Source organism: Microplitis mediator, chromosome 9 (genome assembly GCF_029852145.1).
Source record: "Microplitis mediator isolate UGA2020A chromosome 9, iyMicMedi2.1, whole genome shotgun sequence".
Classification (NCBI taxonomy): Eukaryota; Metazoa; Arthropoda; class Insecta; order Hymenoptera; family Braconidae; genus Microplitis; species Microplitis mediator.
Genome location: NC_079977.1, coordinates 14,118,678 through 14,133,302, shown reverse-complemented (window position 1 = coordinate 14,133,302; position 14,625 = coordinate 14,118,678). Strand labels below are relative to the sequence as shown.

The window sequence follows — 14,625 nt, the reverse complement described above, 5'->3', positions numbered from 1 at the left end:
TTGCATCTAGTTTCCTTTTAAGACATGACAACAGATAATTTCAGAAAAGTATCATAGTACTAAAATCAACAGCCATCTCCCTACAAATCATGAAACAGCGAAATGAATAAGATATATATATATAAACATAGGTATATAATTTGTGCTTAGGAACGACACTTCTGGTTATTTTTTCGAGTTCAAGTAATTCAGCTCGTTTATTTTTTTTTTCATTGAATTGATCCTTTATTATGGATATTCGTAAGTTATTTTATTATCTTTTATTTATTTTACCATAATAATTAAGGCTATTGAATGAATTATGATAGCAATCTGAATAAACAATTAAACAAATATTGGAATGTATTAGATTTATTTGATTCATTTTTTTATAAATGTAACGAATGTTTTGTAAGGCATATGTTTAGCCTCAGCATTTAACACTCTTAAAAAAAATTTTTTTTTTCATTTGTTATGCGTCAACGCACTCTTTTGAAGTAATGATCAAAGTAAGATTAACAATAATTACGAAAAATTTTTTGTTAATAACGGAAGATAATAAAGTACAAGAAACATTTTAACGTCCCTGATTAAAAAAAAATAATTTAATCCATGCTAAATGTATATCTATATATTAGTCGATTTAAATTGTTTAAGGGTCGACAGTACTAACCGAATTTTCGAATTTTACTTTTCTAATTACGTTTTGAATTATTACGTCACTCAAATGATGAAAACCTTCCGAAAAAGTTTGTCTTTCACATTTTTTCGGAAGCTATAAAAATTTCTGTAATAACAATTGATTAATAAATTAAAAGAAAAGTAAAATTAAAAAATTCGTTTAGCACGGCCCAGCCTTAAAATCATTTCAAACTGTTTTGAATCATTTGAAATAACTTTTCTTAGTCAGGAGTACTAGAACGATTCGTTCACCCGGATTTTAAACACTAAAGGTATACGTCGGATTATTGAGGAGAAAAAGATCCGATTAAAATTATCAAAAAATCTATTTATAAAAAGTTTTGAGGAATTTGAAAAGTCGATTGAGATACAGCCGTTTCTTTACTACCGATATGTAAAAGGAAGGTCGCAGTATTTTGAAAATAACTCGGAAACTATCTGTAGCTTACATATTATGAAAAAGTCTTGAAGAGAACAAAATTTCCGATAGATAAAAATTGATCCCTGGAAATTTCGACTTCATTATTTATAGGTGTATTTAATGTAGAAAATAGAACTCTGTGCAACAAGATGAATGAAACTCTAGAAAACAGTTGACTCTGCGGGCCAACCCCAAAACTTCCCGCTGTTTCGAGCTCTACCAGCTTAAAAACATTATTGTGAATATATTTTTGAACTCTTTGAACTCAAAATACAGTGTAATGCCTGATTTTTTTTCGAACTCTTCGAGTTATGTCTTGCCGTGCACTATGAAAATTTAAATAATCCAAAATAATTAGAAAACACAAGTGATTCTTAAATTTTCTTTATGGTTAATGCATTAAAAACTAAAAAAAAGATTTATTTGACACAACTAAAATTTATTTGAGCCAAAGATATCGTATATTTGGACATGGCCAAATAAATATTTAATTGTAAGAAAGAGATAATATATATTCGAGTGGTTTAATTGCGTGAAATAAGTGATTCATTTGTAGTATAGAAATGATCCAATTCGATCGATCAAATGGATTCTAAGATACAGAAGGAATACATAAAAAAAAATTATTTTTAACTTCCCGCAAAGAAAATTGGAAATTTCAAAAACTCGGTAAATTATTGGTCTCAGTCCGATTTTCGAAAATCGAATTTCTAAGAAATCTTGACGTTTTGAGGTTCTAGGAAGCTATCCTGACTAATTTCAAGATGATGACCGAATGTATGTATGTATGTACGTACGTATATGTAAATATCTTCAACTTTTGAACGGACAAATCGATTTTGATCGTCAAGGTGGCTTTCGACGCGGCTTGTCAATATCTAAAAGCTGTAAAAAATTTAGCTTTAGGTTGAAGTTTCTTTTTAGACAAAAAAATTGAGAATCGAAGGTTTCGGACTTCGAAAAAATAACCGTTTTATTGAAAAAAATGAAATATTTCATATATCGTGACTTCCGAAAAACTTTTTGTATTTTTTTCTGAAAACTCCATTTAAAAACACAAATTTTGAAAAAAAAAATTGCCGAAAAATTAATTTTTGAGAAAGTTATAGCAATTTAAAAAAAAAAAGAGCGGGTTTTTTCAAAAATTTGTAACTTTTTTTGGGTTGGGTAAAAAATTCAGAAAAATGTCTTTGGTAGGATAAAAAATGATAAAATAGTTTCAGCGAAATTCTTCTCTCAACAAAGTTTTCTCTTAAGTCTTTTACGTTAAAAATTGAAGAAAAAAAAAAAAAATTGACAAAATGTCGATACCACCAATTGTCGGCATTTTTTCTGAAACGAATTTCTATCGTATCGTCCAAAGACCATTTTTTTTTTGTTAACTAAAGTTATGTATACATGAACACTGCAGTGTTTAAACATGTATAAATTGCAGAGGTTTTATAATTTTTGTATCATAAAATAATTGCAGTTAGCAATATTGATCCTAAATGTATTTCAAAATTATCTGATGATCTTGCGAATTATCGTTACATAGAAAAAACAGTTAACTCGAATCAAGAAAAAAATTCATGATTCAAGAAATTTTATTTTAACGATTCGGAAAACCAAAGTTTTCCTGTACCAAGTAAATAATTATCTTGAAATTTTCATCTTGAATCAAAATTTTTTTTCCTCAAGTCAACGAATTTTTATGTTTAAATTGAAAAATTTTTACCAGCTTCAAGAGTTTATTTTTTAATACGAGAGAAATTTTTTTGAAAAACGTTTTTTTTTAAAGTGAAAATAAACTGTATTTTTTTATGGAACACTTGAAAGCAGAAAACAGTGAAAAGATGATCGCATCGAGTCATTTAAGAATGCAAGTAGTAGTAAGACACATTGTATCTGTTATAGAATCTGAAAATTGCTTGTTAATAAAACTGAAAGATGTGAAAAGTATTTTTCAGCTAGTAAGAGTGAGACGGCATAATCACCTATAAATGTGGCACAATCACCGCATAAATGCGGCATAACCACCATATTTATACGGCATAAACACCGTATAAATACGGTGCGAACATTGTATGAATATCGTGTAACTACTTCGTAAATGAGGTACAGCAGCCGTATACATACAGTGTAACCAACGTTTAAGTACAGCATAAAAACTTCTTAAAGGGAGTATAATCATCGTACAAATACAGTATAGTCCCCCGGGAAAAAATGATTTTGCCTAATTATATATAATTATATATGATTATATAGGGAATATATATAATTATATATGGTATTATATATAATTATATATGGTTATATATAGGCCTATATATAAGTATATATAGTCTTATATATAATTCGACCTAATTATACCGGGAAAAAAACGATTTTGCCTAATTATATATGATTATATATAGAATATATATGGTTATATATAGACCTATATATAAGTATATATAGCCTTATATATAATTAGACCTAATTATACCGGGAAAAAAATGATTTTGCCTAATTATATATGATTATATATAGAATATATATGGTTATATATAGACCTATATATAAGTATATATAGCCTTATATATAATTAGATCTAATTATATCCCGGGACAAAATGATTTTGCCTAATTATATATGATTGTATATGGAATATATATAATAGTATATACCCATATATAGTTATACATGGGTCTATATATGATTAGATCTGATTAGACCTGACCTATATAGACCCATATATAGTAATTTTTATTATATTTTAGATCTTTAGATCTATATCTAATCAAATATAAATTAATTATTTATCTATATCTATATCTATATATATATGTATATATATATATATATATATATATATATATATATATATATATATATATATATATATATATATATATATATATATATATATATATATATAACTTAATATTTTATTTATAGAATATATTTAATATTTAGTTTTTCTTATTTAATATATTAGATGCTCTATGGTCTTTATTGATATTTAATAATCAATACTCTTTAAATGCATTATAGTTTTAGGTGTATATTTATAGAAATAATGATTACAATTTTACTATAAATTATAATTTTAAAATATTTACGAAGCGTTACATTATATTTTTCAGTCTGTTAAAAAAGTAATAAACTTATGTATAGTTAATAATACCCAGTTACCAAACAGTTTTTAAAGTGTTTGGTTTTTTGCATACATAATTTTCAACTCTTATGAGTTGTGTTAATATTTTAACATTGGAATAATTAATCAGCATTCTCCTATCATTTTCTTTTATAGGAATTACATGCTCAATAATAGATTTGGTTTTGATGCGATATGATATATATGTATTATACATAATCATATCTAATTATATATGAGTATATATAACTTATATATGATTATATATAATTAGACCTGGCCAATTTTCAGATCTAATTATATATAACGTATTGTATATAATCATATATAACCTATATATAATTATATATAAATTATATATAATTAGACCTGGCCAATTTTTAGATCTAATTATATATAAGGTCTTATATATAATTATATATAATTAGACAAAATCATTTTTTCCCGGCCCTATATAAAGGGCCCTATATAAATTTGGTATCAACACAATATATTTACGATATTAATACGGTATTAAAATTTCACAAACATACTGCATTGATAACGTGGGTATACCGTAATAATACTAGGAAAATACCGTTAGGGCAATTCTGCGAGGGCGATTTTTTTTTATAAAATCTATCGAAAATCTATTTCTTCACGTTTTAACTCTAAAAATATAACAGATTACAGTCTATAGAAATTCTACAAATAGTCAATATGAAAAAAAAAAATTAACATTAGTAAGGGTGATTTTTATTATTTTTCTCATTTCTTCCACAGCTGGAATATTAACTCCCAAAATATTAGATGAATTTCAAAAGAATTTTAATGAAGATAAAAAAAATATATTAGCCCAAAATGTGTGTACAAAAAATGATCCATTAGAATGTTGTATTTCAAGATCAAATATTGAACAAACAAATCATGTATTTCAACATAAAGTTTCGGAAGTTAAGCCAGTGACAAATCAAAAAAATTCTGGAAGATGTTGGATTTTTGCAACATTGAATGTCATCAGGATTCCATTTGTGAAGCAATACAATTTAGAAGAATTTGAATTTAGTCAACCTTATTTATTCTTCTGGGATAAAGTAAGTAAAATTTTTTTCCTCTTGAAATTAAATTTATTCCGCCACTTACTGAGAAAAATAATTTGGAGTTTCAAGTAAATGCTATTGTATTCACGTAACTATGTTAATCGTATAGTAGCAATGGAAAATTTCATTGGATCAAGTGAATGACTTTACTTGATTCGTAACAAAATTTTATTGCAACTATGAATAGTTTAAAAAAGTGTTAATTTGTTCCACATTAATTTCTGATATAATATTATAATTCTTTGAGGTGAGAACAGTTATACTTCTGGGAAGGAAATTTAACTTGATTTTATTATGTAATTATTTAAATAGAATATTGTTATACTTATGTTAAGTTCGAATATTTTCATCGTAACAAGTAAATATTGTTTTGTTTCTAATAAATCACTTAAATTAACAGGGGTTCTTACTTTTTTCTCTCTCTCATCTAAGAGGGCGAACGGTATTATTTTTGTTCCACTAATACAGTAATCAGGAACTTTGACCGAATTTCTCTTTTAAACAAACAAATATTATTAAAAACTTAGAGCGCACTTCTCTAGATTAGACAGTAATGCATCAATATGCAGTCTGTAGTTTGTATTTAGAGATTTTGTTTCCGAGAAAAAACTTAGCCGAAAATATCTCATAACCCTTGTTGAACAAATTGTTGAAAAGTAAAAATTACATTTGAAATATTATAACATTCATTGTTTCCACAATCGCTTAGATGTTACAGGCTTACATGATTCCCCTTTTCACTACTTTGATTATTTATCTATGTCCCTTAATTTTGGCTTATACTTGATTTATCGCATTTTTGGCATGATTTTTCTCGGTTTACATTCCATACTAAGCCACCGATTTTTTTAAAAGACTCTCTTTGATTTCGCTCATTTTTTAACATACATCTTGCGGTTTTAACGACACTGTGAGACCGCGGTGAAACCACTCTGAAAACGCGATTGAAATCCATCAGTTAAAAAGCGGCATTTTTTTGTGCAGGCACGGCACTGCTGGAAAATTTTGAAACGGTGAGAAAAATTCTGAGTATATTTTACCCCTCTGGAAAAAATTCGAGCATGTCTGGAGTGACCTCAATTTCATATTTTCACCGTTTCGTCTGCCACCGAGTGTCGGAACCACTGGAATTTCCAGCTGGAAAATTTCGAAACGGCGAGAGAAATTCTATCGTTGGTTTAACTGACATTTTTTTCGGTGCATACAGTTTAATGACATCGTATCAAGTAACTGAAGTATTAACGTTAAAAAAATCAATTACTGAAAACACATAATTGTGTACTTAAATCAAGTCAGGATAACTTGCTTCGAGTAAATATATCTTATTAGATCTTTGGACCGTATTAATGATGATGTTTACTTCAAAGAATTAAATATACATTTAGTCTGAAAATATATTTACTTAATTCACAAAAATTACCATCCAGTAAATGTATTTACTTGAATTCGCAAAATTTTTTTTCTTAGAGTGTAATTAAACTAGTTTGCTATGACCCTGAAGTTAGCCGACATCCGACATTTTTAAAATTAAAAATTCCCTAACTTGAGGAAAAAAAACTTTTTTTGCATTTAAAAAAAATACTCGTGTTTATTTTTTCAAAATTAAGACGATTATTTTTTTAGTTTAGTAAAAAAATAATTATCTTCGCCATAATTCAAAAATTAAATTTTAAATCATTTATTTCTAAGTTCTAAATTGATACGAAAATCAAAAGCTTGCTCTGTTTACCTACCATTTTTAGAAATCTACACGAGTATTTTTTTATTTTTTCGATTATCAATTCTAATTCCTGAAGTTAGCCGACATCAGACATTTTTTAATTAAAAAATTCTCTAACTTTTGAAAAAAAATTTTTTTTTTAAATTGAAAAAAATACTCGTGTTTATTTTTCCGTAATTTAAACGAGTAATTTTTCAAATATAAATGAATATATATATATTAGTTATAATTCAAAAACTAACATTTCAATCATGTATTTTTTTATTATAGATTAATATAAAAATTAAAAGTTTGCTCCACTTATTTATTATTTTTCGAAATCTACACGTGTATTTTTTTATTTTTAAAATTTAAAATTTTAATTTCTAAAATTAGCCGATATGTGGCATTTTTTAATTGTTTACTAAAAATTGAATACTAAATATATTTTATGTAAGTTATACTTTTAAAATTTGTTACCTGGGTTAAATTATAGTATAACGTAACATTAGAATGTAAGAAAACTATTAATGAAATTAATACTTCTATTATAAAAGTTTATTATTATAAATATTAATTATCTAAAAATAAATTGAGACTTTTTTTTGTTGTATTTGTTTATGATTTTAAAATAAATACTATAAATGTTAATTTTCAAACTATAACTTCACGGAAAAAAAAAAAAAAATAGGTGCTGCAACAGGACAAAATCCTGTTGCTACCACAGGTTGTTTCCTGTTGCTACAACATGAAAATATTGTCGCTGCAACAGGATTTTGTCCTGTTGTAGCACCTATTTTTTTTTTTTCCGTGAAGTTATAGTTTGAAAATTAACATTTATAGTATTTATTTTAAAATCATAAACAAATACAACAAAAAAAAGTCTCAATTTATTTTTAGATAATTAATATTTATAATAATAAACTTTTATAATAGAAGTATCAATTTCATTAATAGTTTTCTTACATTCTAATGTTAAGTTATACTATAATTTAACCCAGGTAACAAATTTTAAAAGTATAACTTACATAAAATATATTTAGTATTCAATTTTTAGTAAACAATTAAAAAATGCCACATATCGGCTAATTTCAGAAATTAAAATTTTAAATTTTAAAAATAAAAAAATACACGTGTAGATTTCGAAAAATAATAAATAAGTGGAGCAAACTTTTAATTTTTATATTAATCTATAATAAAAAAATACATGATTGAAATGTTAGTTTTTGAATTATAACTAATATATATATATTCATTTATATTTGAAAAATTACTCGTTTAAATTACGGAAAAATAAACACGAGTATTTTTTTCAATTTAAAAAAAAAATTTTTTTTCAAAAGTTAGAGAATTTTTTAATTAAAAAATGTCTGATGTCGGCTAACTTCAGGAATTAGAATTGATAATCGAAAAAATAAAAAAATACTCGTGTAGATTTCTAAAAATGGTAGGTAAACAGAGCAAGCTTTTGATTTTCGTATCAATTTAGAACTTAGAAATAAATGATTTAAAATTTAATTTTTGAATTATGGCGAAGATAATTATTTTTTTACTAAACTAAAAAAATAATCGTCTTAATTTTGAAAAAATAAACACGAGTATTTTTTTTAAATGCAAAAAAAGTTTTTTTTCCTCAAGTTAGGGAATTTTTAATTTTAAAAATGTCGGATGTCGGCTAACTTCAGGGTCATAGTTTGCTGGGTCTTAACGACTACATAAGTCAATAATTACAAACAATTATCAAGATTATGGGCCTCAATAATATAATATAAACTTTAGGAGTTGATAATATTTGATTTTATATATTAAATTTTTTTTTTTTAAGATTGAACGATGCAACTATTTTTTACATAATATTGTCAAAACTGCGAAACAAGGTGAAAAAGTTGAAGATCGTTTAGTATCATTTTTGCTTCATGATCCAACATGTGATGGTGGCCAATGGGATATGATTTGCAATTTAATTAATCGATATGGTTTAGTACCAAAGTCATGTTTTCCTGAATCATGGACTAGTGAATCAACATCGCGTATGAATTTTATTTTAACAAGCAAATTGAGAGAATTTGCTAAGGAATTAAGAATTTTGGTTACTGACGAAGCATCTGATGATGCTATTGAGAAAAAAATTCTTGAGCAATTAAATATAGTATATCGTATTGTTGGTATTTGTTTAGGTATACCATCACAATCAATAACTTGGGAATACTATGATAAAACTAAAAATTATCATTGTATTGGGCCAATAACTGGCTTAGATTTTTATAAAAAATATGTCAAACCGATTTTCAATGTTGACGAAAAAGTATGCCTAGTAACGGATCCAAGGCCAAGCCATCCTTTTGGTCATCTTTACTCAGTAGCTTGTTTAGGAAATGTGATGGGTGGTCGTAAAACATTATACAATAACCAACCAGCTGAATTATTATTATCACTTACTGCGAGAAGTATTAAACAAAATGAAGCTGTGTGGTTTGGTTGTGAAGTTATCAAACGTTTCGCTTCTAAACAAGGCTTTCATAGTATCAATGCACATGATATAAATTCTTTGTTTGGAATAGACGCTCAAATGGGATTATCTAAAGCAGATAGACTTATTTATGGAGAATCTTCTATGACACATGCTATGGTTTTTACTGGAGTCTCATTTGATGTAAGTAATTTTTTTTTTGTTCCGTTAATGGGTGTTCAGTATTGAATTGTCTAAAGATTACCTACCTACTTTCTTAAGTTTAAAATAGTACAAATAGTAATTATTCAGTATTTACTAGTGAGGAGTATGTCGTTAATTCAAATGGTCGTATACTCCCTAGTGGATCCGAATTACGGTAAAATACTGTAAATTATGGTAATTTAAAGTATTCGAAAGGATTGCGGTTAAATACGGTATTTGGTGGTAACATAAATTACCGTAATTTGCTGTATTCTACCTATATTGCTGTATTTGTACCACAGATTACCGTAAAATGTGGCAAATTTTCAGTAAAATACGGTATTTGCCGTAATTCGATTCTGCCAGGGCTTATCACTAGCAATAAATAAATATTCACTGCAAAACAGTAATTTCATTAATTCATTTTCAGAAAGTAAAAAAACAATGACTAATTTGAAAAAGCTTCTGATAATAACTTGGTACATTGTTTTTGATCATAGTTATTCAATATAAAAATGGATATTTATTTTATATTCTGAATTCCTTCATTAAATATATTTCCAAGTTGAAAACATATATTCTTCTATAAAATAGGCAACTGGATCATGGGTATTCGATGAAAAAAAAATTTTCTTTTACATGTGGAACAAAAATTTTATCAGACACTTCATAATAATTTTATTTCCATTTGATTATTGAATTATCACATAATTTGATATTGACTTTATTCCAAATAACTCATAAGTTTTTTTAACTTCCGGCAATGAAAATTGCAAATTTTCAAAAAAAGGGAAGTGTAATTTATTTATGATAGATTGTTAAATACAGTATATGTAATATTTTATTTAACAACACAAATTACAATATCTCCCCTGCTTAAAAAATCCGATAGATTCTTATAGCTGTATGTATAAGGTCCTATACTTTAACTATAGCATCTCTCATAGAACTCATTCATTCTTATAAAATCTCTATGGGAATTTATGAGAATCTATTAGGTTTTATGAGATTTTCTAAACAGGGTCAGAATAGCACGCGTTTACAGATAATGTTCAAGCTGCAATGAATAAGGAAGGAATGCCGACTTTCTTTAAGGCGCGTTTACTCGCTACTCATCTGCCTTTTTTTGTCCGACGATATTTTTGGAACGAATCAACCGATTTGAACATTCTTGGTAGCAATCGAAAAAGCTCACCAAGACTTGAAATTGGTTAGATTTTGGAGTCGATTGGACACGTAGTTTACAAGTGATACGAAAAATAAAAACTAAACATTTTTTTTTTGTTAGGTTTTTTGCTCATTACTCATAAACCACTTGCCCGATTCTGAGTTTTGGTGAGCTTTTTCGATTGCCACCAAGAACGCCTAAATCGGTTCATTCGTTCCAAAGATATCATCGGACGAAAACTATTTTTTTGCAGTGATATGTGTTGTGTCGATCTAACCATTTTTTGAGCTCGAAGAGCTTAGGTTTTGGGGCTGGCCCGCAGGGTCAGGAGGTTTTTAAATTTTTTTTGTATCCTTGTACCATTAATCTCTTCAATAACGAAACAAAATTGTCCACTAAATTTCACTTATGAAAAATTGTACTAATTAATCTTTGGACTCTTTGATGGGACATACAATTCACATACTAGATAAAAAATATGATTATATATATTTTTTTTTTACTTTACAGAGTGACGAGAAACCAACAAAATTACGAGTAGAAAATTCATGGGGAGAAGAACGTGGTGAAAAAGGTTACATCGCAATGACTGCTGAATGGTTCTTGGAGTTCGTGTTCGAAATAGTTGTAGATAAAAAATTTGTACCTGCGGAAGTATTGGCAGTATTTGAGCAAGACCCTGTTATTTTACCAGCCTGGGATCCAATGGGGACTTTGGCTCAATGATATATCTCACTATCTGCGCTATTTCATACTTCGCCATGAAATTCAATTTTCATATACATAATTTTTTTCTCTAACATATTTATACATATGTCTACTTATATTTGATAAGATTGTTTTTTTTTATTTGCAATGTAAACTAATACAAGAATTCTTGATTCGCACGAACATTTATAATCATAAGAAAGTTTCAAATAAATATTTCATTTTATTATTTTTCACTCAAATTTAAAAAACTACTTCTATTTAAAAATTATGAAACTAAATTTGACTCTTAGGATAATACACCTGAAAATTGATATCCTTCATAACCAAAGTTATGAGGAGCAAAATAAAATGAATTAGAATAAAAAAGTTGCTTTTTGACCAGAAAAAATCGATTTCGTGATGAATTTGCTCACGCGTATAAAATGGTATCACTGGATCATGTCCAGATAAAAAATTTTGCGTTTTTGCGAAATATTTTAAATCCAAAAAAAATCATTTTATTTTTACCGACCCGGGAAAAAATGTTCAGACATGATCATTCCTGTTCACTAGAGTGGCCCAAAAAAACCGACTATTTTTTTTTCAAGTCTCTTATGAAAATTCGTTGGTTTATGATGTTATAAGAAGCCTCTCCGAAAATCAGCTCGATAAAGAATTTTCAAGAGATCATTCACGAATTTTGAAAATATCAAACATGATTGAAATTCGGATTTTTTATTTCTAAATTTTTTCTTTCTCGTGGCACCAATAGTTTATACTTGTAAAATCAAGACTATGCTTAAAATTTCAGCCCAAAATTTAAATATTTGTACCTCGCTCAAGTATTTGGAAGTGCTGTCTTGGACGTTTTCGAGCGACCCTTGAATATTAATAATAAAGCTTCTCGATTTTCTCACCATCAATTTGCATAACAATGAATGAAAATATAATCCGAGAAATAAAAATAATAAGTTATTTACATACTTATGTGTTTTTTAATTCAATTTTTAGGTTTTTTCGCTTATTCAAAACTTACCAAATTTTATTGTTTAAGACTGTCCTGTATATTTTGTGTTATGCAAAAGTTATACTTAAGTGAAATGACAATAATTGAGTTATAAAAACTAATTCAAACTATTAGTGACATATTATCAGTTAATATTCGAAATTCTTGAGCACTGTTTAAATATTTAAATTTTGGGCTGAAATTTTAAGCATAGTCATGATTTTACAAATATAAACTATTGGTGCAACGAGAAAGAAAAAATTTAGAAATAAAAAATCCGAATTTCAATCATGTTTGATATTTTCAAAATTCGTGAATGACCTCTTGAAAATTCTTTATCGAGCTGATTTTCGGAGAGGCTTCTTATAACATCATAAACCAACGAATTTTCATAAGAGACTCGAAAAAAAAATAGTCGGTTTTTTTGGGCCACCCTACTGTTCATGTATGGTCAGGCCTGAAATTAGTCATGATCATGTCTGTCCATGTCTGATGTCTTAGGTTGACCTAAAATTTATGAAATTTTTTTAACAAGACAAATTTTACTTTTCAAGCTCCGATTTTATAATCGGAAGTTTATTTACAAATCCCTCGTTCAATGCAGCGTTGTTAATATATAATACGTATACAATACATAGACATACTTTAATATGTATTAATTTTCATTAAATTTAATTTTTAATAGAAAAATTAAATTTAAATTTATTTAATTACGTATTTTTCGTAACTACCATCATTCATATTGTTGCCATTAGTGAAAGTTCGATATTTCCATGAGCTAATTGTCAAAAATGCGCCATTCCAGTAGTTGAGAATATTTTCAAGTATATATTTATATTTATATTTATTAATTTTTAGTTTTTGATTTTTTCTTTAAACGATAAACATATTTAAGTTTTGCCCATATTCCTTGACACATTCTTCCTAAACACACATCTTTACTTGTTATTGAATATTCGTAAATTTCAGGAATTATTTTTCTTGGCCAATCATATTTTAGTTGTTGTATAAGACTCAAACATACATATAATTTACAACGGGCAATTAAAGATGGATCATCTAAACGGAGTGCCAATTTAAATTGATGAATTGAAATTTTTCCTGCAATGTGAGCCTGTGAAACATATTTATTCACCATTATTCTTCTATCCATTGGATAACATAAATCCCTGATTAAACAAAACGATTTATTCGATGATGAATGTATATCTATATTGTATAAAAATTGAATTGTTTTGAATCATTTCTAATCGTTTTTTTCAATCAAGGATAAACTATTTTTTACTTTCTTACACAGTGACAAAATTGATCTCCCATAGCGGAAAATGCACCGCCTAATGTTGATAGCCAGGACATAGCATAATTTATTTCTCGCCTTTCTAATACCATAGTAGTTATGATATTATTCCTATAAATAAAACATTCTTAACCCTTATATGGACACTTCGGTGCGTAAAGCATCTTAATCTCATGTAATTTCTAGAGGCAAGATTTAGAGATACTGATGTAGTGTGACAAAAAAACATAAAATTTTTAAGACACGTACTGTTAATACAAATATTTACCATGTATAATCTAGAAACTGCCTCTGGGGCATTTTTAATTTCATGAGAACGATAGGCTTGGAATCAGTAGATATTATCTGTGATATCAAGTCGTTTAAGAGTTTTAAAGCTGATAAACGATATACTGAAGAATTTTTCATTAGTGTAACATATCCTGATGCTGTATAAGCACTGAAACCTTTTTTATTCATTGGCACTACAGTAATTTTTGTTGATGCTCGTTCGGAAAAATCATGATATTTCTGATGAGTTTTTGTATAATCAATAACACGGTCGGAAGATATTATTAGATAATCATAGATTATTTTACGGGTATAGATTACTAAATAAGTATCCATTTTTTGATTATCAGGTACTAATAATATAAAAATCTAATCCAATAACTATACTTTTTCTATAGATAATCATATTTTACTGCGACAGGTTATACTAAATAATACCAATGTCTGTTTTTTTTTATATAACATCTGAAATCCAGGGTTGCTCAACACAAAATCTTACATGTTTTTCCCAAGGTTACCTTGTAGGGATGGGCGATATCTATCGATATTTCAACTATCGATATT

At 27.1% G+C, this 14,625-nt stretch overlaps 2 protein-coding genes across 2 annotated transcripts; one reads left to right on the top strand and one right to left on the bottom strand.

The window, feature by feature from the left end:
* The first annotated feature begins 77 nt into the window (after positions 1–77).
* On the top strand, positions 78–11,748 carry LOC130675195 (bleomycin hydrolase). The gene is made up of 4 exons (XM_057480737.1): positions 78–240; positions 4,962–5,272; positions 8,803–9,630; positions 11,309–11,748. The coding sequence occupies exons 1-4, from the start codon at positions 231–233 to the stop codon at positions 11,522–11,524; spliced, it is 1,365 nt and encodes a 454-aa protein (XP_057336720.1). The 5' UTR covers positions 78–230; the 3' UTR covers positions 11,525–11,748.
* On the bottom strand, positions 11,309–14,587 carry LOC130675197 (uncharacterized protein F58A4.6). The gene is made up of 3 exons (XM_057480739.1): positions 14,060–14,587; positions 13,788–13,902; positions 11,309–13,608 (listed from the first exon to the last, which is right to left on the bottom strand). Exons 1-3 carry the CDS (start codon positions 14,395–14,397, stop codon positions 13,342–13,344), a joined length of 720 nt encoding a protein of 239 aa, XP_057336722.1. The 5' UTR covers positions 14,398–14,587; the 3' UTR covers positions 11,309–13,341.
* Positions 14,588–14,625: the final 38 nt, after the last annotated feature.

Excerpts from the sequence above, each read along its gene's own strand:
- LOC130675195 (XM_057480737.1), top strand. Across the intron at positions 5,273-8,802 it reads ATTTATTCTTCTGGGATAAA|ATTGAACGATGCAACTATTT; the intron begins GTAAGTAAAATT and ends TTTTTTTTTAAG. Across the intron at positions 9,631-11,308 it reads TTACTGGAGTCTCATTTGAT|AGTGACGAGAAACCAACAAA; the intron begins GTAAGTAATTTT and ends TTTACTTTACAG.
- LOC130675197 (XM_057480739.1), bottom strand. The coding sequence starts at position 14,397 with ATGGATACTTATTTAGTAATCTATACCCGTAAAATAATCTATGATTAT. Across the intron at positions 13,903-14,059 it reads CAGTTTCTAGATTATACATG|GAATAATATCATAACTACTA; the intron begins GTAAATATTTGT and ends TTTTATTTATAG. Across the intron at positions 13,609-13,787 it reads GAGATCAATTTTGTCACTGT|GCTCACATTGCAGGAAAAAT; the intron begins GTAAGAAAGTAA and ends TATGTTTCACAG.